Source organism: Heterocephalus glaber, unplaced genomic scaffold (assembly GCF_053883595.1).
Source record: "Heterocephalus glaber isolate CG9 unplaced genomic scaffold, H.glaber_assembly_v1.0 deba00001673, whole genome shotgun sequence".
NCBI classification, from domain to species: domain Eukaryota; kingdom Metazoa; phylum Chordata; class Mammalia; order Rodentia; family Bathyergidae; genus Heterocephalus; species Heterocephalus glaber.
In genome coordinates, this window is record NW_028258410.1 from 2,213,573 (window position 1) to 2,235,339 (window position 21,767).

At 38.4% G+C, this 21,767-nt stretch overlaps 1 protein-coding gene across 1 annotated transcript; it reads right to left on the reverse strand.

Annotated features, from left to right (window-relative positions):
- Window positions 1-19,513: 19,513 nt before the first annotated feature.
- LOC101716662 (olfactory receptor 5V1-like) lies at window positions 19,514-20,455 on the reverse strand. Its single transcript, XM_013069489.2, has one exon. It carries the CDS (start codon window positions 20,453-20,455, stop codon window positions 19,514-19,516), a length of 942 nt encoding a protein of 313 aa, XP_012924943.2.
- Window positions 20,456-21,767: the final 1,312 nt, after the last annotated feature.

Genomic DNA, 21,767 nt, shown 5'->3' on the forward strand with positions numbered 1-21,767 from the left:
CCTTTAAAAAGACTTTCAATAGCTAAGTAAATTTTCACTCATAACACTTGATTTTCTTAGGCAAACAAATACTAACAAAAGACAGTAGAGCACACAAGAAACTACACTTTGATGGAAGTAAAAATCTTTATTCTTTGTGGTGGTTTTTGTAAATTTTACCAAAAGAAAAGCAATGCTTTAAGGAAACGTTTTAAACATACAGAACTAGAGATTTTTACTTTATCTCTTTGTATTACATCTTTTTTTCTCCGTACCAGGATCAAACTCAGGATCTTGCCCTTGTGAGACAGGCTGGGAACCACTGAGCTAAATCCCAAGCCCTCTTTGTAGTACACCTTGAATATATTTAAATTTTTTTTCAAAAATATATGATATATGGTTAATTTGAAAAAAGAGTAGGTCTTGCATCATTATAAAATGATGACATCTCATAAGTTTAAATCCACACATAGGTTACCATTACTTTAAAAAATGCTGCTAATTTCTAAAAATCTACTTTAGGGTGGAGATAAAAAACCAAATATAACTAAAATTAAAGTTTTTGAACAGAAATATTATGCCAACATGTTTTAAGTAACATTCAATAACAAACCTCTGGAGTTTAGTCTGTCTGTATTTAGAATGTGGTCTCATTTATATTTTAAAGGTTTCTTAACAAACTGACACCAGTATTTCTGTCCCAGATAATTATAAAGGCCATGTATAGATGACAACACTGTATCTTTATCTCAAAAACAATTTTGTATGGGAAAAGTCCCTGATTTTTCTGTGCTTGTTATATAAAGACCAAATTATTTAGAAAAACTATATATCAAGTATCTAGTTAAGCAAAATGTGCGTATGAAAACAGAAGTCATTTACCTAGTGTCACCAAGCAAGTCTTATCTTCTGTTAAAACTATTAATATTAATTAATATTAAGCCACATAAATAAACATATTTTTAATAGACTAGAAATGCCCTGCTTCTGTCTGTCTCTGTCTCTGTCTCTGTTCCTCTCTCTCTCTCTCTCTGTCTCTCTGTCTCTCTGTCCAAGTCAGAGGGCATGACCTCAGTCTGTCTGGTGCCATCACTCCCTTTTTGGTGGCTTGAATCTTTTCCAAAGTAGTGAATATTTGAGTTATCAGTTGATAACTGACATCCTCAAGACATAGTAAACCTATGGACTCAAACCAAGGAATCCACTATTTGTTATTCCTACTCTCTCCTCTAGAAAAGCCCCGATCCCTTTCTTGTCCCTTCTCACCCAGTTTGAGGCTGGTATTTGTCAGAAAACTCAAACTCTTTAATGTTTCCTGACATTATTCATCAGGGAGAGGGTAGGGGAAGCAAGGCTTGTTATTTTCCTCTTGGTAAGCGAGAACCACACCTCTCTAAGATGGCATGTGATTTGTAGTTTCTAAGTGATATCTCCAGACTTTCTAAACTCTCTATGAGTTAGTTCCTCATGTATATTCCAGGTCCCGGGATATAAAGATTTGTGGGGTACCTTTTTGAGTAAAGCCCAGCTGTTTGTGCAGCCCCTTCTCCTGCTTTTCTTGTCTGTTGATCAACATGGACACTCACCCTGAACATGAGCAACAGATTTCTGCATGACTAGAAAGGTGCCCTGACAGAAATCAGGGCAGAGCTATCCAGTGCAGGTGGCTTGGACCCTGGGGTGACAGGGAAGAGCTGCTCCCTAAACCCAGGCAGTTCTGGCTCAGGGAAGCAGAGCAGGCTGCACATGAGGTGAAACCCCAGGACCAGGTGGGCAGCTCAGGCAGCCGGCCTTTGGAATCTAAATAGAATCTCATCTTTGGTGTCTGTTTTTCATTTTCTTCTTTCCTTGTTTTTTCCAAAAGTACACAAGAGAGATCTTAATGACATGCAGTACATCCTAAATGATTATGAATAACTCAATGTCCCTAAAACATCACCTTCAGGTTATAATTTATGCACTTGGGACAATTTAAATGGAGGATTTTAAAAGGTTGATTTTTCTTCAAGTATAATGTATAGAGTAAAGGGACATGGCCTCAGACTTCTTTTCATATTAAGGGAGGATAGTGAAGAAATGCCCCATCTAGTATTCTACAGTCCTTTGCTCTTTCCCTCTTCTGATACTGATTGATTGTCCATAGTGTTAACCACCACCACCACCAACAAAATACTCAGAGTACCTTAAAGTATTAGAGGAAATACTGTTATGACTTATGGAAAAAGAGGGCTAATTGATACCTCTAGGGAAAATTCTAAGGGAGCAGTCTATAGTTATAAACCTAAAAATAAGGATTGTGATTCAACATCCCCAATTCATCTAAAATTGCACTCTGATTTAATGTAATTGTTTTATGGATTCTTTATATTTTCTTGTCTTTCTGACTGTTGGTCTATTTTCACAATGGGTTCAAGTACCTATAGCTCCTTAATTTTTGAAAATTAGCTCACATCAATTTCATTTTTAATTTTTTTGTTTTTGTTCTTATAGACTTCTGGTTCTATGTGGGCTTTCAGTTTAAAAAGCAGTTGTACAAATACTCAAAGGTAACCAAACTTGAAGCACTGGATGGTAAAAATCACCAGGCTCAGTGCTTACATAAAACTTGTAAAATAAACCTTATAGTTTGGTAGCACAAATGTGTGTATAATTTACATTATTATGTTTGATTCTGTGTGTTAACTTTTAGGTATATGTTTTCCTCTAAAAGTTCTATTTCAGTTGGTTTATAGATAAATGGACACTCATGTTATTAGCCCCAATATTTTTTTTTAATTCACATTGCTTAACAGTGAATTAATTTCAGTTTGTTGTTAAGATAAAAGTAAGCTGTCTTTAAAGTTGTTGACAGGTTATTTGGCCAATCTATATTTACCTTTAAAAATTATACATGCAATGTCCATTATTTTCTGTGTAAAATAATTTAAGAGATTTTCATTGGTTGAAGATGTATACAATAGATTTATGCTTAAAATATTTTGTCATACATAATAAAGTAATACAGTTGTGAAAGAGGCCAATGTTGAAATAAAAATCTTTCTTTTTCATCCCAGAAAAAATTATAGCTGGGAGGTTAAGAAGGGGGAAATCAGGCAGATATGGTAGTGCACACTTCTAACTGGGAGGCTGAGACAGAAAATTTCAAGCTTGAGTCCAATCTGAACAACTGAGCAGCTTAGTGAGACCTTGTCTCAAAATTTTAAAGAATGAAAAAGTGCTGGGCATGGAGTTCTGAGAAAGGCTTTTGATTTTATTCTCAGGACCATGACAAATCAAGGAGAGTAATTTATGCCCTGGCACTGAAGCTGGTACTTCTCAAAAACTAACTTTGCAGGGCATGAGACCCACAGGGAGTTTCTTCTTGTTCTTGCACCCTGTGGTTTGCCTTCCCCGTACAGTTGTGCCATATCCACCACAAAGTCCATCTGTGACATTGCTTAAGGCAGGGACAATTGAGCTGAGGTGCCTTGAGCCACTGAGGGAACCTCACCAGGCAGCTGAGGGCAGCCCTGCCTGGGGCTTCAACACAGTGAGCCTGGTGCCCAGGGGCTTCAGTGAAGATTCTCCCCTTTGGGGTAACAACAGTCCCCTGTTTCAACCTCCTTGCATACAAACTTCAGCCTTCTTGCACACATATTCCCATTTCAGAGCTTCCCTACTCTCAAATTAACTTAATCTTCAGGGACTCTTTCCTCTTTATCCTCTGTTGTTTGAAACAATTTTACATATCAGTGTAAAAATAACAAAAAATATGTTCAAGCAGTTGGAAATGTGGGGTATTAAATAAAAACTAGTAAAATATTCAGGTCCAGAGTACATTTGTTGAAGCATCAGGAAAGAAAGATGGCTGATAAAACTTGTCTTATGCTAGAAATTCTATCAATATTTTCCTTACATGAGAGCTGTCATATGAATGCTTTAACTGAAAGGAATCACTTGCATCAATGCAGAGATTTCCGTGTTTTTCATGGAATCTACTTAGTGTTTTACCAAATTGTTGATGTGTATTGATTTTTGTGAATAGGATATTCTGATTTTAGTTCTCAGGCTTTATAAACAAACATAGCTTATTACAAATTTTAAGTAATTACATAAATTCTTGTGAATTAAATTGAATTGCATGTGTTTTCATACCCAATAAAATACTCAATTATTTTTTAGTGCAGTGATAATTTTGCTATAAGTGCTGTAATATAATGAAAATACTGGGGAGTAGATTGTGCTTCAGGAGCTATGTCTTTCAGGCACCAGAGCCAGCATTCACATCAGGGGAATAAACCACTCTGAGATGATCGACACCTACCCTAGCAGTCAGTGCACCTGTGCAACTGAGCTGAAAGGTGAGCGTTAAAGGAACTCATTCACATCCACAAGGGCTCATTATGCTTTTCTACTTCAGAATAATGAGCATTGTCTCCCAGCTCCCCAGACACAGACAAAAACTGCTCAATAATAAGCACAGAATTCCAGCATTGTGTGGGAGAGTTGCCTGTGGTCTCAGGAGAAAACTGAAACATTTTGCCAAAGTTTCTCCTTTATCTCACTGTTGCCAATTTGCCATTGAAGCACCTGGGCTTTCATGACAGTCCACGTTCCCCAGGAGAAATGAGTTAGAAGCACCAGGGATTTCACAAGTTCTCCTCCTCCTGAGGGCCCAGCTGAAGAGGAGTTATTGTAATTGACTTTATCTAATGACAAGCTTTTAATTGTAATGTCATTATCACTAACAAGTCTCTAGGGCATCCAGAGTGAAGGCTTAACCCACAGGTATCTGGCTTCCAGGAAGCTGCTTCATAAAGAACATACAGCTGTTGTCATATCTTCTACCTTTGTGACAGACCCTTTGCCCATGCTGTGGTATTAATAAAAAGTCTCACTGGGATGCCAGGTGCTTGGCGAGTCACAGCATGTGGAGAAAACAAGTCCTTGGGAAATGTCCTGAGAAGGGTGTGTGCCAGAACATAGCAGCATTCTTTGTATCCCAATTACTGGGAAATACTGTTGCCAAAGTTACTAACTCACAGACAGAGCCCAGCAGAGTCCTCTGTGGGTAGACAACCTCAGGGGAAGATGCTAGCTTATGTCCAGCCCATCATCTCCAGCACACAGTTCTGATTTAGTAACCTAAACCAGAGACCCAAGCCAGTCCCTCTGACCTGCTCCCTCATCCTGGCCGATCAGACAGTGACATTTAGTGAACATAGACTCTGACATCTCAGGTCAGGGACACAGCTTGTCCCACAGGGCCCAGAGGACAGGAAGGAAGGACCCATGGAGCCCGGCCAGGGTCAGGCACTGCTTCCTGCAGCCTTTGCCCAGGGGTTCTCATCCTCACTTCCTAAATAGCTCCCATCTCTGTGGGGCCTCACATGGCTGTTTTGAGCATGTGATGTGATTTAATGTCTATGTTTTCATGGTGCAGATAGACACATGTAATCAAAAGTGAAACTATTCTATATTTTAGGATAAGAAATAATATTGCATATGATCAAATGTGAGAATGTCTCATATTTGAAAGCCTCTAGAGAGCAGTGTTTCCATGTTGTATGTTAATTATGTACTAATTAATCTTGTACACTACATTATGTGCTGTAATTGTGCCTAACACTTGCTCTTCTGTGCCCCTGGGGGTTGAGCCCAAGGCACTGTGGGTGCTGAGCACCTGGTCTCCCACCGAGGTGCATCCTATCCTTTTTTCAGTGCTTTAAGTGAAACTTGGGGCCTTATGCACTGTTGACATTATTCCTTCTTGAGAGACCTGGTGGCCAAAAGTCTGCAGGACATACTGAAACTGGAACATCTCTCTTCTGTAGCTGATTCCTGCTGAGCAGAGTCATTAACCTTACCTCACCTATGTGGAGGCCATGGAGCTCCCACCATGCCTGATCTTGCGAGTCACAGGAGATACATTCCTCTTCTGAGGATTTACTGATGAGTTTTAGATGTGAAGGAAGGCTTTATTTCTTGGCTCCAGCCAGCATGTGTAGTTTTATGACTTAAATGAGAATTAACTAACTTGACTGAGATTAAGTATGCAGGTCCTAATAGTAAAATTATGAGAAGCATTAATGAAGGGAAATCCTAGTGGTGAAAGGAACTGGAAGGGATTAGTTATTATGTGCTATAGTGGTCTCCAAGATGAGTTAAACCAGGATGCATGTTCCAGCCTAGTTTGCTGGAAGACACAAGTAGGAATTAGTGCCACATAGGAAAAAGTCCAAGTCACAAGACAGAAATTATTTCCAATAGTACACATATGAGTGAATAGATTGTTTTCACTTCCCAGAAAAAAGTTACTTCCAAATTTAGCTCCAGTCAGAGGCTGAAAGAACCCATATGATACTGTATATAGAAGACTGCAAGAACTCCACCAAAAGTCTTCTAGACTTAATAACCAAATTCAATAGAGTAGCTGTATACAAGGTCAAAACACAAAAATCAACAGCTTTTAATTACAGCCGACTCACTGAAAGAGGAACTGGAGAAACAAGTCCCTTCAAAATAGCATCCAAAAAAATGAAATAGGAAGCAACCTAATGAAAGAAATTAAAGTCCTCTACTCTGAAAACTACAGCACTCTGAAAAAAGAGATTGAAGAGGATATAAGAAAATGGAAAGATTTCCCTTGCTCCTGGATAGGAAGAAACAATATCGTGAAAATGGACATACTTCCAAAAGTGCTCTATAGTTTCAATGCAACCCCAATTGAAATCCCAGCAGCATACTTCACAGACCTTGAGAAAACAATCCAACAATTAATTTGGAACCAGAAGAGACCTAGAATAGCAAAAGCAATTCCAAGCAATAAAGATAAGGTAGGAGGTACCACAATCCTCAACTTGAAATGATACTACAAAGCTACTATGATTAAAAACAGCATGGCACAGGCAAAGAAATGGATGTGAGGACCAGTGAAACAGATTAGAAGATGCAGAAAAACTCAAGACACACTCTGATACCATATCCTTGACAAAGGTGCCAAACATTCTCACTGGAAAAAAGATAGCCTCTTTAATAAATGGTGCTGGAAAAACTGGGTTTCAACTTGCCAAAGATTAAAACCAGACCTATATCTCTCACCAAACTAAAATTAACATGGATTAAAGTTCTAAATACTAAAACAGAAATACTAAATTACCTGGAAGAATGGTTAGGTATAACTCTTGAAGACATAGGCATAGGAAAAAATTGTATGAAGAAAAACTCATTTGCACTTCAAGTACCACAAACAATGAACAAGTGGGATCTCTTCTTATAAAAAATCTGCAGAGCAAGAGAAACCACAAATAACATGAAGAGACAACTCACAAAGTGGGGAAAAAATTTACCAGCTGTTCCTCAGACAAGGTTCTACTATCTATTATATATAAATAACCTAAAAAAATCAGACCTCCCAAATTTAAAGAACCAATTCAAAAATAGGCATCTGAAATGAATAGACACTTCTCAGACAAAAAGTAGAAGTATCAAATATACATATGACAAAATGTTCAACATCACTCGTCATTTGAGAGATGCAAATGATAACAGCACTGAGATTTCACCTCACCCCAAGAAGAATGACCGCTGTCATGAAATCAACCAATAACAAATGCTGGTGGGGCTGTGGGTAGTGGAACCCTGCTCCACCTCTGGCAGGAGTGCAGACTGGTGAAACTACTTTGGAAATCAGTATGGAGATACTGAAAATATCTAGGATTAGAGATGCCATTTGACCCAACAGTTCCCCTACTAGGTATCTTCCCTAAAGAATTAAAAGAATCATATCACAGTGATATATGTGCACCCATGTTTATAGCTGCATATTTTGTAATAGCTAAATCTTGGAAACAGCCCAATTGCCCATTATCTGGAGACTGGACAAAGAAAATGTGGGGTTTATTTTATAAAATGGAGTACTATTCAACCATAGCAAATGAGAAACTAGAGACATTTTTTACCAAATGGATGCACATTGAGGTGATACTCAAGTGAAATATATAGACACACATGTGTAAATAGAGAATAGTTTCTCTAGTCTGAGAAACTGAAAGTGTAAATAATGACTAAAAGGTATAATAGATAATGTGAAATAGGAAAAACAGGTCCAGAGGGCAAGGGTAAGTGGGGCAGGTAGGAGAAGTTAAAGAAGGGAAAGCAATAAATATGAAAAAAAGAAAAAAAAGGAAATAAAGTCTTTGTAAATATGGAGGGGTGGAGATGTTGAAGGGAGGTAATGGGATTGGAGAAAAATAAGAACCAAGAGAGATTATGTAAAGGAACAAATTCCCAGTCATGAATGTTAGCATATTGTATACCTAATATGTACCAATAAAATTAATGAAAAACAAAAAAAAAGTATCTGCATCTGTTCTGGGAGTATTTAACCAATGTATAAAATTTCTTTTGCTATTTTCTTACATTCATTTAATTGAGTTTCCATAACTGTCGAAACCAGCAAACAGTTACTGGCTGTGGGCTGACAGCAACCTTCCCATGGGAATATAGAATCACAATTAGAAAGTCTCTCTTGGCAATATACTGACATTCTGTTTCCTTGCCCTTGTGTGTCCAGTGACAGCTTCCATGAGAACTGTATCAGGTCTGTAAAGGACACAGCTTGATTTATCTAGACACTAGCATGGTCCACTGAGGGCTTTATCTTTAGGATATGTTTGTAAAGGGAGTATTTTAATGGCCCATGTATTGCTTCCAGCCCTAGTCTTGAGTCTTCTTTATACAGAGAGCCTGGAAGATAAGCAACATGGGAATGGAGACTAGGCCCCAAATGGGTGGTTTTGTGGAACAAACCTGAATAAAACTTTGACAGGATCTGATGAGGGAAGAAGTTATCCCTGTTGAACTTATTGGAAATTTCATTGGCCTGAATATCATATAGACTATTTTATAACATTGACTGAAAGGGATGGCCCCCTTGATTTTGAGGGCAGTATGTCATTTTTCTGGTAGTCCAGAGTCAAGCTGGGATGGCCACTGCAGTGTATTTTCTGGAGAATGGGGAAAAAACATAGCCAATGGTCCCTGGCTATCTTGGTGTTAGTAGAATTTAGTACTAAATGGATTAGATTTGCTGTTCTGTGTAAATATCACTGCTCATTATCACACTTGGAGGCAATGTTTGCACCACAAGAATATCACAAGACAAATAAGCCAAAGGAGATTGTCTCAGTTACTTTTCTCATTGCTGACACAAAATACCGAACACTCAAGGTTAAAGAAGAAAAGGTTTATTTGGCTCACAGTTTCAGTTCATAGTTGGCTGGCTCCAGGGCAAGGCAGCATGGCAGAGTTGCATCACAGACAAGAAACAATCCATGGCAGCCAGAAGGCATAAAAGCAATGAAGCAGCAAGCAACAACAGCAGTCCTCTTTCTGTCCCTTATATTCTATCCAGGCTACCCACACTTAGGGTGGGGAGCACTCACAGCCAGGTTCGGCCTTCTCATTATGAACACCCAGAACTATGCCAAACCAATCCATGGATTAATTTAGCAATCACACACTCTTGACTCCAGCATCACACACTCAATCCCAGCATTCCATACTTTAGATCCAGACAGCTCTGAAAAGTCCACCTATAACCACATGGGGCCTTGGGGGAACATCTAGACTCAAGCCATATCTGAGGTAATTTTTTTAATTTGGGATGAGGATTTCAAGAGTGATTCATGGAGCAAAACTAGGCACACCAGACAGGCAAGGAGTAGACCCTATTTTCAAAGTAGGAATTATCTTCCCTTTTATTTAGAAGAAACGTTTTACTTATCTGACTCAGAAGCTTGGTTAGTGTTTTCTTTTTTTTTTTTTAAAGAAACTTGGAGCCATCCATTGGTTCACAGGTGTATGATGTTTGTGGTCTGTCTTCTTAAATTTCAGGTCTCTAATGTCTTGAGGGCAATCCCATGCAAACAGGTGTGGACTATCTCTACACCCCTGAGGCATGAAAGTGCAAGTACACTTTTGGTGGAACCCAGTTTGGGGATCCTCATATTCAGAGGCAAACAAGAATTGAGAGCTAGGGTCCATAGGATTAGAAAACAGGGTTCCCAGAGAGCAAAGACAGAGAGTGAATTAGTATCTCCCAGCATCTGTGCAAGGAGGTTGCATGAATTTGCTACTAGGAGACAAATAGGCACCACAGCCTTGCTAATGATTTCACATCTTGAACTACATGATATTCTTTTGAAAATGAGCATGTTGCATGGGGACTTCTATGGGACCAGCAACCTTGTAGCACAAATCGAATCAATGACATGTTTTATCCCCATCTCAGCTTCTTTGAGGGTATAGGTTATGACTCTTGAACTGAATGACACTTCTAGCCAATGATAGACTCATGTAACATCACAGGGTACCTGTCTAAGGAGGAGTAGGAGCTTGCCCCTGTGAGACATCAATAAACCCAAATAAATTTTTCTTAATAGGTGCCTCCTGGGACTTTGGGTGACAGATATGAGTAATTTGACAAGTGGTCTTCAATCATGTCCCACTAATTGGGTGCTGATAAGGCTTTTCCACTAACCATTGAAAACAGGGCAGGTGGAGTTTCCTTGCTTGCAAAGAGGTGAAGACAGTCTAATGGAAGAGGGGAACAGTTGGTGGCAATCTAAAAACTGGAATTAGGAAAAGAAATAAACATAAGCCAAAGAAACTGGGGAGGCCACCTGATCTGATATTAGCCTGGGGGAGGTGGGTCTCTGGATCCTGTTACCATCAGTAGCCAAGACAAGACACAGCTTTAGCACTTGAGCTCCTGTTCAGACTCTTCCTGCCATAGCTCCTTTCTCCATCCTCAACTACCCTGCATCCCTGCTAACCCACATCACAAAAGGGTAGGAGTTTTCTGGCAGATGAAACTTCACAGTGAGGTCTCAATTAGCAGCTACAGATTCCACTCCAGTGTAGGAGGCCACTCTATTGATTATGCCCAAAGCATGGTGAGAACAGTTCAAGCTGTAAAGAGTTAACCCCACAATGCCTTGTTTTAAAAAGTGAGTCTGCCCAAAGCTTATGTGACTAATAGGAGCATTGTGGATAGTGCAAGCATAAGTACCAACCCCTTACACCATCAAGGGCCACAGCAGAGGCCAGAGAAATGCCCCATGAAGCTTTGACTTCAAATGGTAGCTGAGGTCAGGGTGACTTGCACCAAAATTCAATTCCTAAAATTAAAACCTTCTTAACTGAAAGGACAAGATTAATTTTTAACTGCCACCTATATCTTACCTGTTCTGAACACAATAATGCTTTGTCTCTTCTCTTATAAACTTTGCCTGCATCAGCAATTTATCCATAGTAACTATGTGTAGTCCCTTTACCCCAACCTAACAATGATTGTGTCACCAATAAATTACAGCAGTTATGTTTTTTCAGGGCATTTGCTTGCTCAAGCACTGGCCTTCCCAGTCTCCCCTCTCTCTCTTTAATTCTGTTTCTTTCTTATTGGCACACATCATAGCACTGTACAGAAGATTGGGATTCTCTGCAGGGGTTCACAATATTCCAGTTTACATATGGAGATACACTTGATGCCAAAATTATCATAAGAACACTAGAACCAAATAAGATGGAGGAAATAATACAGCTAGCATTAGAGAAGCAACCACAATAGACTCTAGAAAAACAATATCTTCAGGGTTTGACAGGTGACCATAGGACCAAAGAAAGTCATGGCAGACAGGTGAAAAGAACTTCTCCTCCCATAAGCCTGCAGGTCTCTCCTACCAGCTGAAAACAGAGGCCATGTGCTTTTCATCCTCCCTCCCACATGGTGGGACACACGAGGAAAAATTCATGGGTTCATAAGAAAACTCCCTGAGTCCCTAAGAAAACTCCCTGAGTCCTCAGCTCCCACCTTCCAGCTCCATGCATCTCCCTGATAGCTAAAATTAAAAAAAAATAAAGGATTTGAGGTTTCTGAGTGATGGAAGACTAAGAGAGAATGGAAAAGAAAGGGATTAGGCCTTTCTTAGGGGAGAGAGGAAGGAGAAAAGTAAATCCAAGGACTTCTTCTCAGTTTGAGGCCATAGATTTCAACAGGTCCCATGGATAAGGTCAGTTATCACCTGAATGACCACTGAGTCTGCAAAGGCTAAGACATCCACCCACCCAAAAAGGGCAAATATGGCATCAGGAAAACTGAGCTTGTGCCCTTCAGGTATTTTTTTTTGTCAGGGTCTCCCTTTGTAGCTCAGACTGGCACTGGACTCACTATGTAGCCCAAGCTAGCCTCAAGCTTGCAGTGATCCTCCTGCCTCAACCTCCCAAGTGCTGGGATTATAGGTGTGTGCCACCATTCCTAGTTTATGTCTTTCAGTTTTGAGAGATGGAGAAAGGGAAGGAGGGAGGGAGGGAGAGAGAGAGAGAGGAGAGAGATCAAAAGAGCAGAGTAGAGGACGCCCCTCAGGCTAAAGTGTTTAGGATCCACAGGTGTATGTGGAAGTTGGAGATTGCTTTCTCTGGTGTGATCTGGAGACTGGCTTCTCTCCACTGTGTTCCAGGTCCAGGGTTTCCCATGCTGGTTGTGTCAGAAACGTTGCTCAGGCACTCACTTGTTCTAGCAGCTTAGGAGACTATAGCTAAGGAAAAGAAATCCCCAAGCTTCAGGGGTTTGTAGCAGAAAAGTGGTTGCAGAAACATAAACCTGAGTGATATATGCAAGGCATTTTGCCTGTAGCAGAGCCTAAAAGTAGGAAAGAGAAGAGAATAAATACAAAATCTCCCCAAAAGGGATCTCACTTCCTGGCTCACCAAGATGTTACCAAGGGTAATGGTGTCCCAGGTCTGTTCCTAGTTTATTGTGCACAACAAAGACCTGGATGTTGCATGTGATAGTAAGGAAAACAGCAAAGTTTAATTAGGTGACAGTATGCTCAGTGTGAGCCAGCTCATGTCAGGAAAAGGAAAATGGCATGAGTACCAAGGACCCTGGGTTTAGGAATTTAAAGGTTGCACCACATCTAGGGCCTCTCCTATTGTGTCTTCCACACCATGATTGACAATGTGATTGAAAGGGTGCTGAGTTACATCAGCTGTGTGTGTGACATTCAGCCCATACTCATGAACCTTCAATGAGCTTCAATTGAAGAAAGGTTACCGCATGTTATGCAGGAGGATTTGGTACACCTGCATCCTGGTTTGAGATTTTGGAATTTTCTACGGCAGGCTCAGGGCTCCTTGTTTTACTAATCTCTGCCTCCTGGTAGTTAGCCTTAGGACAAAGGCTGGGTGGTTTTCCTGGGGCATTGCCCTGTCTGAGAGGAGTAGAGGAGAGTGATCCAGCAGCAAGTGGAGAGGAACAACCCTGTGGCCCCAACTGTACTATCCATATTATTTTGCCAAGTTCAGTTAAAGTGTAAAGTCTCTTACAGGCTGACACACTGCATGACCCAACTGATGCAGAATTAATGAGCTATTTATTGTTATAATGCAGTTTAATATCCCACACATGATGATAGCCTTGGAGGTCATGGCCAACTCAGAACTCAGTAGATTTGCAGTGTATATCTATTATATTTCTCTTCCCATTTCAGTCCCTGTCTAAAATTCCTCTTCATCTTTCACAGTTGACAGCTAAAAGTAAAAGCATGACACTGGAATAGTAATGGGTCAAAATTTACAAAGTATTCTATTAAAATTATCAGGAGGCTGTGTTGACATGCTTAAACACTCCAGAATATTCAGTATGCACTGAAATGGATTCATTTAGTCATTTATATTAACATGCACTTAAATGCAATGGATATTACTTTCTAAGACTTAACATGAATGAATAAAAGTGAATGTTGTTATGTTAAAATAATTCCTAAATGACACTTATTACTGTAAAAATTTAATTTAATAAAATGAACAGATAATTTTAAAAATGCAGTTATCTCCAGGGAGAATGCTAAATATTATACCTTAAGGAAAGTTTCTAGGGTGAGACATTCAGGTCCAGGAAATGTGGGCTGGTTATTCTTAGATATGTGGTTCTCAAAAATGAATGAGTTGTGGACATTTCTGGGAATTTTATTGCCATATCAATATGTTTCTAGTTTCAAGAAAACTGGAAGACAAGGTGCTTCCTTTTTTATCTCCCTTTCATTTTCTGCTACTCTTACAGGAAAACTCTTAACCTAACTCTAGTCTTATTGAACCAGAAGTAAGGTGGGGACATGGAAGGTTGCCATAGCACTGACTGAGAAGCACATATTGGAAAATCTGTCTGTCAGAAATCACTTCCTGATTTATCATTGAAAGATGGATATTAAATATCTGCCACAGAACTGAATCCCATAATTTCTACTTTCTGTGCTCTCTAGGACCCAGTTCTGTGGAGGGAACCTGGTGGCTACATTTGATCGGTCCTTTCTCATCTACCTCCAAACTTGGCATGTTCTCTTTTGATGTTTTTCTTTTAAATTTGTGGTTCAAATTGGATTCTCAGAGTCTTCTATTCATTCAGAATGATTTTATAAAATATTTGGAATTGTTTCTGTAATCTTATTTCATGACTTAAAGCCTTTTCTGAGTTTTTATTTTCCTTTTTGCTCCCATACTGTTTTAATACTGAGAGGTTAAAATGGACCTTCGAAAATTAGGAATGCTGAAGTCATTTCTCGATCTTCCTCATATTAAGAGGGAAACATCCATTGCCAGCCCTGACACCGAGTAAAACTGATATTCAACATTTCTTTCTGCACCCCTTAGTGGCCAAACCCTGGCTAAACCCACTTCTGCACCTGATCTGGCCTGCTGTCCTTCTGCTTCTCCACACTGCAGCGCTTCGGTGCCTTTGAGGGTGGAACAGCTGAGCCGCCTTCCCAATTTGACCAAATTGTGAATAAATTATTTTTCCACTTATACAGGCTTTTCTGCTACTCTGGATGATGTGCTGGTAAATGAATCCCAATGATCTAGGCCCATATTCAAGTTTCTGCCTGGCCCTAGTGGTAACAAAATGGAGCCCCAAGGGGAAGAGTGTACCCTGATGGAGTCACTTGGACATGATGCTTGCAGTGGCTTTGCCTGTCTACTATGCCCTGGAGGAAAGGAATAAAACATCAAGCCAGAATCAACTGCCCTGCGGCAGTTTTAGTAAAATGGAAAGACAACATTTTAGAAACCTGTGGTCCCAATATTTGAAGAGCCCTGGTACATGCTCACCGACCATGATCACTTAGTTTTGTCCTTCTCCTTGTCTTCAGTGCTTCTTGTGAACCAACTTGGATCTCTTGAGACAAATTTAGGGCTTTTCATGAGCCAGTTTGCAGTCCAAGTTTCTTGAACTGTTTGGCTAGAAGGCTGAGATTTTTGTTTGAGGTCAGTTTCTTCAGAAGAGACAGTAAAGGAAAACACATCGGGTATAGAAATCTTTGTTGTGCTTTGTTTGGGAATCTGAAGCATTTCAGTGTACCTTAAGGAAGTTTGTGCTTCTTTAAGTTAGGAGAAGTGTTTTATTATGGTATGATTTGAGCCATGTAACTGAAAATGCACACTGAATTAATGCAACTGTGTGTGAGACTGTTTGGAGTAAATATCGTTGTGGTGATATCCACAGCTGCTTTATTTTTGCCTTTTTGAACTCATCCTCTCCCCTGTGTGGGAATTCAGTTTGTAGTTCTGCATGGTTAAATAATACATATTTTTTTCTGCTACTTGAAGACTCCACCTTTGCCCAGGAAGGGCCCAGATCAGTGCCGCGTTCCAGTGCAGGCTACTCTGTCACAGGAAATGTTACTATATGGTGGGCCCTGGGGGATCCTTTCCAGATCCTTGGTGCTGAGTGCAAATCAGGAAGACACAAAGAAAAGGTAGCAAAGGTGCACATTTACTGGAGGCAGAAGAGTGATAGCAGGCTGATGCTGGACTCACAGCATCCCCTAGGATAAAAGAAAGGGGTCATTGGTGTGTGAAATTCCTGGACTGCTTTCTCCTTTGCAGATAAGAACAGCTGTTCTATCCAAAGCTCACTTGCCCTGGAACCAGCTTTAAACTGCCCTGTGGAAAGGCTCACTAGGGTTCCTTCCAGGTGTAAATGAAGATTTGAAAGTAGCACTTTTCAGATTGGCTTTGTGTACTGTGCTCAGGAGCAATAGACTCACTTGGATCTTATGTTCTGCACATGTTTTCTGGGTTGTTATGACTTTGACACATTCCACCCCATTGTTTTTGATGACTTTGCCCAGCCCCAATTGCCTACCTCACAGCCACACACCCTACTTGTGGTGGATGCTGATGATCTGTTATGGCTTTTCCCTCCTTTAATATTGGCTGAGTCTCTGGTTTATTCTGAACTGAGTATTGTATTGGACAGGACCACTGTTATGGTATCTTATTATGCCTCAGGCCCACTAATGGCTAACTACCTGCATAATAACAAGGCAAATCCTCAACAAATAATTTACTTTACATTTGTTTATAAAGTAAACTAAACATATCATCCAAACTCTCACACATTTGCATTAGTTGCTAGTCAATCAAGATTATATGTTAGATGTTTGAGATTCTATTCATAGCTCAATTGTAGCAATTTTTAGATTTTTTTCTCTTTGCAAAAGAATTGCATTCAGACATTGACTTGTATTAAACTGGTGTCTCAGAATTTGTGGATAATTATTAGAAATAAATTGCATGCATAAGAATGAGATAGTTATAAATAGATTATGTGATAAAAGTAAAATATCTAGATTGTTTCTAATTAAATTAAAATTTTTACAACATATGCTAAGTATAATTTCAAGTATTCTTAGTTTCTTAAAATCTATAAAGTAATATATTTAGGTGTATTTAATGCATATGATAGAATTTATTGCTTTTCTTATAGTGAGAAAATCCCTGCATCCCTGCAATTAAACTGTTTGATCATGTTGCATGATCTTTTTAATGTCTTGGTGACCTGGATTTGTAAGTAATTTTTTGAGGATTTTTCATCAACATTCATCAGGGCAGTTGGTCTATATAGATTTATTTTTGTTGTTTCCTTTTCACATTTGGCAGCACGGTAATGCTGACCCCATAAAAAGAGTTTGGAAGTGTTCCCTACATTTTTCATTCTATAGAACAGTTTATGAAACATTGGGGTTAATTCTTTAACTATTTGGTAAAATATAGAATTGAATCATTGGTGACATTTTATTATTGATTCAATCTCATTAATTCTTATTGGTCTATTTAGATTTTCCATATCCTCTTGGCTTAATTTTGTTGTGATATATGTCCAGGAAATTATCAATTTATTTACTATTTTATGGTTTGATAAATTTATGCTTTTCTCATTATTACTAATTATACTTTAAATTCTCTATTATCATTTATATTTCCTTTTGCACTTCTACTTTTACTTATTTAGGTTCTCTGTCTCTTCTCTATCTCCTCTCTCTCTCTCTCTGCATTTCACCTCAAACTAAAGTTTCACCAATTTCAACTTTTCAAAGAAGCCAATCTTTTCTATAGATTCTTTATATTTTTATTCTATAATCTATTTAAATTATTTTTCCTATTTTTTTTCATTTTTTTTTTACTTTCTCCTCAATTTGAGTATAGTTGGTTTTTGCTTTTCCAAGACCTTGAAATACATCATTAGGTTGTTTATTTTAAACCTCTCAATTTTTTTTCTGTAGACAACCATTGCTATAATTTTCTTTTTTAGTACTGCTTTTGCTATAACTCACAAGTTTTAGTATGTCGTGTTTCTATTTTCATTTACTTCAATAACTTTGTAATTTTTCTATGAATTCCTAAATATCCCACTGTTTATTCAAGTCTATTGATCAATGTATATCTATTTATGTAATTTCTAACATTGCTCTCGCTGTGCACTTCTAATTTCATTTTATTGTAATTACAAAAGATACAAGATATGATTTTTAGCAGCCAAAAAATTGTAAAGGAAATAAGACAGCAATCTCATGTACAGTAACTACAAAAAAAGGAATGTACTACATCATGAAACAAAAATATTTGTATGTGGCAAGTTACAAAAGGCAATGAACAAATGTGAAAAACACACAAATGAATGGGAAGGTATCCTGTGTTCATGTTTTGGAAAAATTAAAATAAATTATTCATGATACCAGAACAGACTACAGATTCTAAATGATTCCTACCAAAGTGTCAAGAGACAATCTGCAGATTAGAATAAAACTATTTTGTAAACATACTTCTTAAATATTCTAAAGACCCCATAGTTCTAGCAAACAGATTTGAAAAATGCTCAACATGACTAACCATTAGGGAAATGAAATTAAAACCACAATGAGGAATCCCCTCACATTCTATACTAGCAGTTATCCAAAGGAGAATATAAGTATACAACAATTATTTGTCAACTAGAAATAAGTATGCATAAATAAAAATTAAAAAGCAACTCTGGTCAAGGAAATGAAGAAAAATAAATATTTGTACATTATTGGTGAGACTGGAATAACCTTTATCCAAATATGTATGGAGTTTCTTCCACTTCTAAAAATTGAAATATAATGTGATCCTGAATCCCACTTCTAGGTATTAATTAAAGTATCTGAAGTCAACATGTTAAAATTATCTGCTCCCCCATACTCATTTGTGCACTGTACATAAAAGTAAATTAATGGAATCAAACTACATAGTCTTCAACAAATGAATGAGTGAAGTAATTTGCTATGAATACAGAACTGAATATATTTAGCTGTGAAAATGAAATTTTGTCATTTCTAACAAAATGTATGGAATTGAGAACCATTATGCTAAGTGAAACAAGCTGAGCACAGAAAGATGAGTGGCTGCCTTTCCTCATTTGTATTAGCATGGTGAAGGAATTGAGCTGAGAGACAGAACTGACTGTTGGTACCAGAGCCAGGTGGGTGGAGGCAATGGGGAGATGATGATCAAAGTCCAAAGCTTGAACTGGGACAAGTGAGTTTTTTTCCCTTCCTACAAGATGAATTGCACAGAACAATGAACGTATTACATAACATAATTTACATTTCAAACTTGTAAAACCAATAAACCTCAGTTGTTTCCAATGCATACCCAAAATGATAGGTGGTGGAGGAGGGGGTATGATAATCATATCGATTTAATGATTACACATTATATTTATAAACCATGATATCGTATTGTACCCTAGAATTATTTACATCTATAATTTGTTAAGTTACACCTAAAATAAAAATTCAGTATAAAGTAATTTATAGATAGATGGTTAAATGTACAGTGAGAAATAGTTGTAAAAGTACATAAATATAGATGACACACATATATATGTATTTTTCTATGAAGTATAGGAACAGGTATGATATAGACATGGATATTGGTAAGATACTAAAACACAAGCTTGGTTAAGACAAGCTATTACATTTGATAAATCAGAGAGATAATTATTTTGTATAACAAAATTAAAGGTTCCAAAGGATAGAGTTAGAGACACATACTTAGGTCAAACATAATATCTCCTTGTGTCTACACATTTCTGACATGACCAGGTACTTATTGTGTGTCAAGAAAAAGGTTTTTTTTTCCCTAAGAATTTATTCCAAACAGAGTATTAAGCAATTCCATTTTAATATTGCACTTACAGTGAGCAAATTCCACCACACATAGCCCTCCTGAGTGCCTTTTTCACCTCCATGTTCCTCAGGCTGTAGATCACAGGGTTGAGCATCGGGGTGATGACCCCATAGAGCATAGAGATGAGTCTGTCCCTGGCAGGGGAGTGTCTGCTGGAGGAGGGCCGGATGTAGGTGAAGATGGCTGTGCCATAGAACAGACAGACCACCACGAGGTGGGAGGCACAAGTGGAGAAGGCTTTGTGCTTCCCTTCTGCAGACTGGATCTTCAGGATGGTAGAGATGATGTAAACATAGGAGATCAATGTGGTCAGGAAGGAAATGAACCCACTGATACCCGCTACTACTAAAACAAGCATTTCAGCCACATAAGTGGATGAGCAAGACAGGGCTACCACTGGTGGGATATCACAATAATACTGGTTGACCAGATTGGACTTGCAGAAGGACAGGCTGAAGGTGGACATTGTGTGGATGGTGGAATTGAGGAATCCAGCTGCCCAGGTCCCAGAGACCAGCTGAGCACAGCGAGCCTTGGTTATGATGACTGGGTAGTGAAGAGGGAAGCAGATGGCCACATACCGGTCATAAGCCATGACAGCCAGCAGGAAGACTTCAGTTCCAGCTAGGGCCACCAGGAAATACAGCTGCAGAGCACACCCAACAAAGGAAATGCTGTGGTCCTCAGTCAAAAGGTTGTACAGCATCTTGGGGACAGTTGTTGATGGGCAGAATATGTCTAAGAGGGACAAGTTTCCCAGGAAGAAGTACATGGGAGTGTGCAGCTTTTTCTCAGTCCCAATGGCCAAGAGGATGGCCCCATTCCCCACCAAGGTGACCTGGTAGATGATGGCAAAGGCCACAAAGAGAGGGTAGCGCACCTTGGGGAGGTCAGAGAGACCAATAAGGATGAACTGAGTCACACTAGTGACATTGTAAATGTCCATCTCCTCTCCAAGTGTGTCTCTCTGGAGGGGAGAAATCAACAAACACAGATGAAGTTGACAACCAAAGAGCTTAGTGCTGAGAAATTCTTAGAAAACAGTTGATGTGTGGTTAGTGATGAACTATGTCAGTTCTAATTTAGTAAGATATTTCAGTTTTTTGAAGTACTATATTCATGATATTTCTTGACATACTTATCCTTGCATCTTCATCAGGAGGAAGCCCTGTGAGTACTCTTTAGACTCCTGATAGTTCCTCTCCTTTGTCTTCACTTTGAATCTTCCACATTTTCATTTTATAATTCAGTAAAATATGATATGTGATCTTGCTGCATCATTTCTTATCTTTTTTTTTTTTTGGTACCAGAGATAGAACTTGGGACCTTGTGCTTGTGAAACAGACATCAGAACCAATCATTTCTTATCTTATCTCAATGTGTGAAGTTTTATATTCCATCCCATTTCTAAAATATTTGAAGTAGAGTCTATTGAATTGTGTTGTATGTTTTACACATTTGTTATATATCATATATTTGTATATTTTACTGATTTTTATTATAGATTATGTGTGTATGTTTTTATAAAAATGTTTTTAAAAGCTAGGAACTAGACAAATAGGAAAACCTAAGTAAGTACTGGCTGAAGGGTTGCATACATGGTGCTTATCTTTTCAAAATACCTCTACTGGGAAGACACAGCAAGGAAATCCTTTGGGAGCTCAAAATCATATTACTAAGTGAAAACATTAGCATATACCATAGCTGTCCACACAACCACAGTGTTTAATAAGCTAAATTGAAAGTCTGTGCACAAGTACCCTGAGGAATTTTTCCATCACTTTAAAAACAATTTCCCTTTAATATCCAATGTATGTCATAGTAAATTCATAGATAAAAGTTAGAAAATAAAGTGAAAATTTAATTTCCATGCATGCTTTCTAGTACATTCTTCCTGGAGAAAACTTTCAGTGTTTTCTTTTTTTAATCAAAAGTTAATACAAATGATACATAATGATTTATTAATACAGAGGATATGATGTTGCTTTCTGCTACTATTTTTTAGGATATAAATGAGAATTGCCACAGTCCTGAGGATATGTTACATTTATTTCCCACAGCAGCACTTGCTTTGTGCCATACTGTACAGAAAATAATCTTTTATTGGCAATTTCTTCAAATCATGAAATACTAGAAAGCAAATTATAGTAATTTCAAAATGCTTCTATGTCCTGCAGTTGATGCAGGATATTCAGTCTGAAAATGATTCAACCAAATAGCAGTTGTAATGTCAGTTGTTAGGTTTTTAAATGCTCATG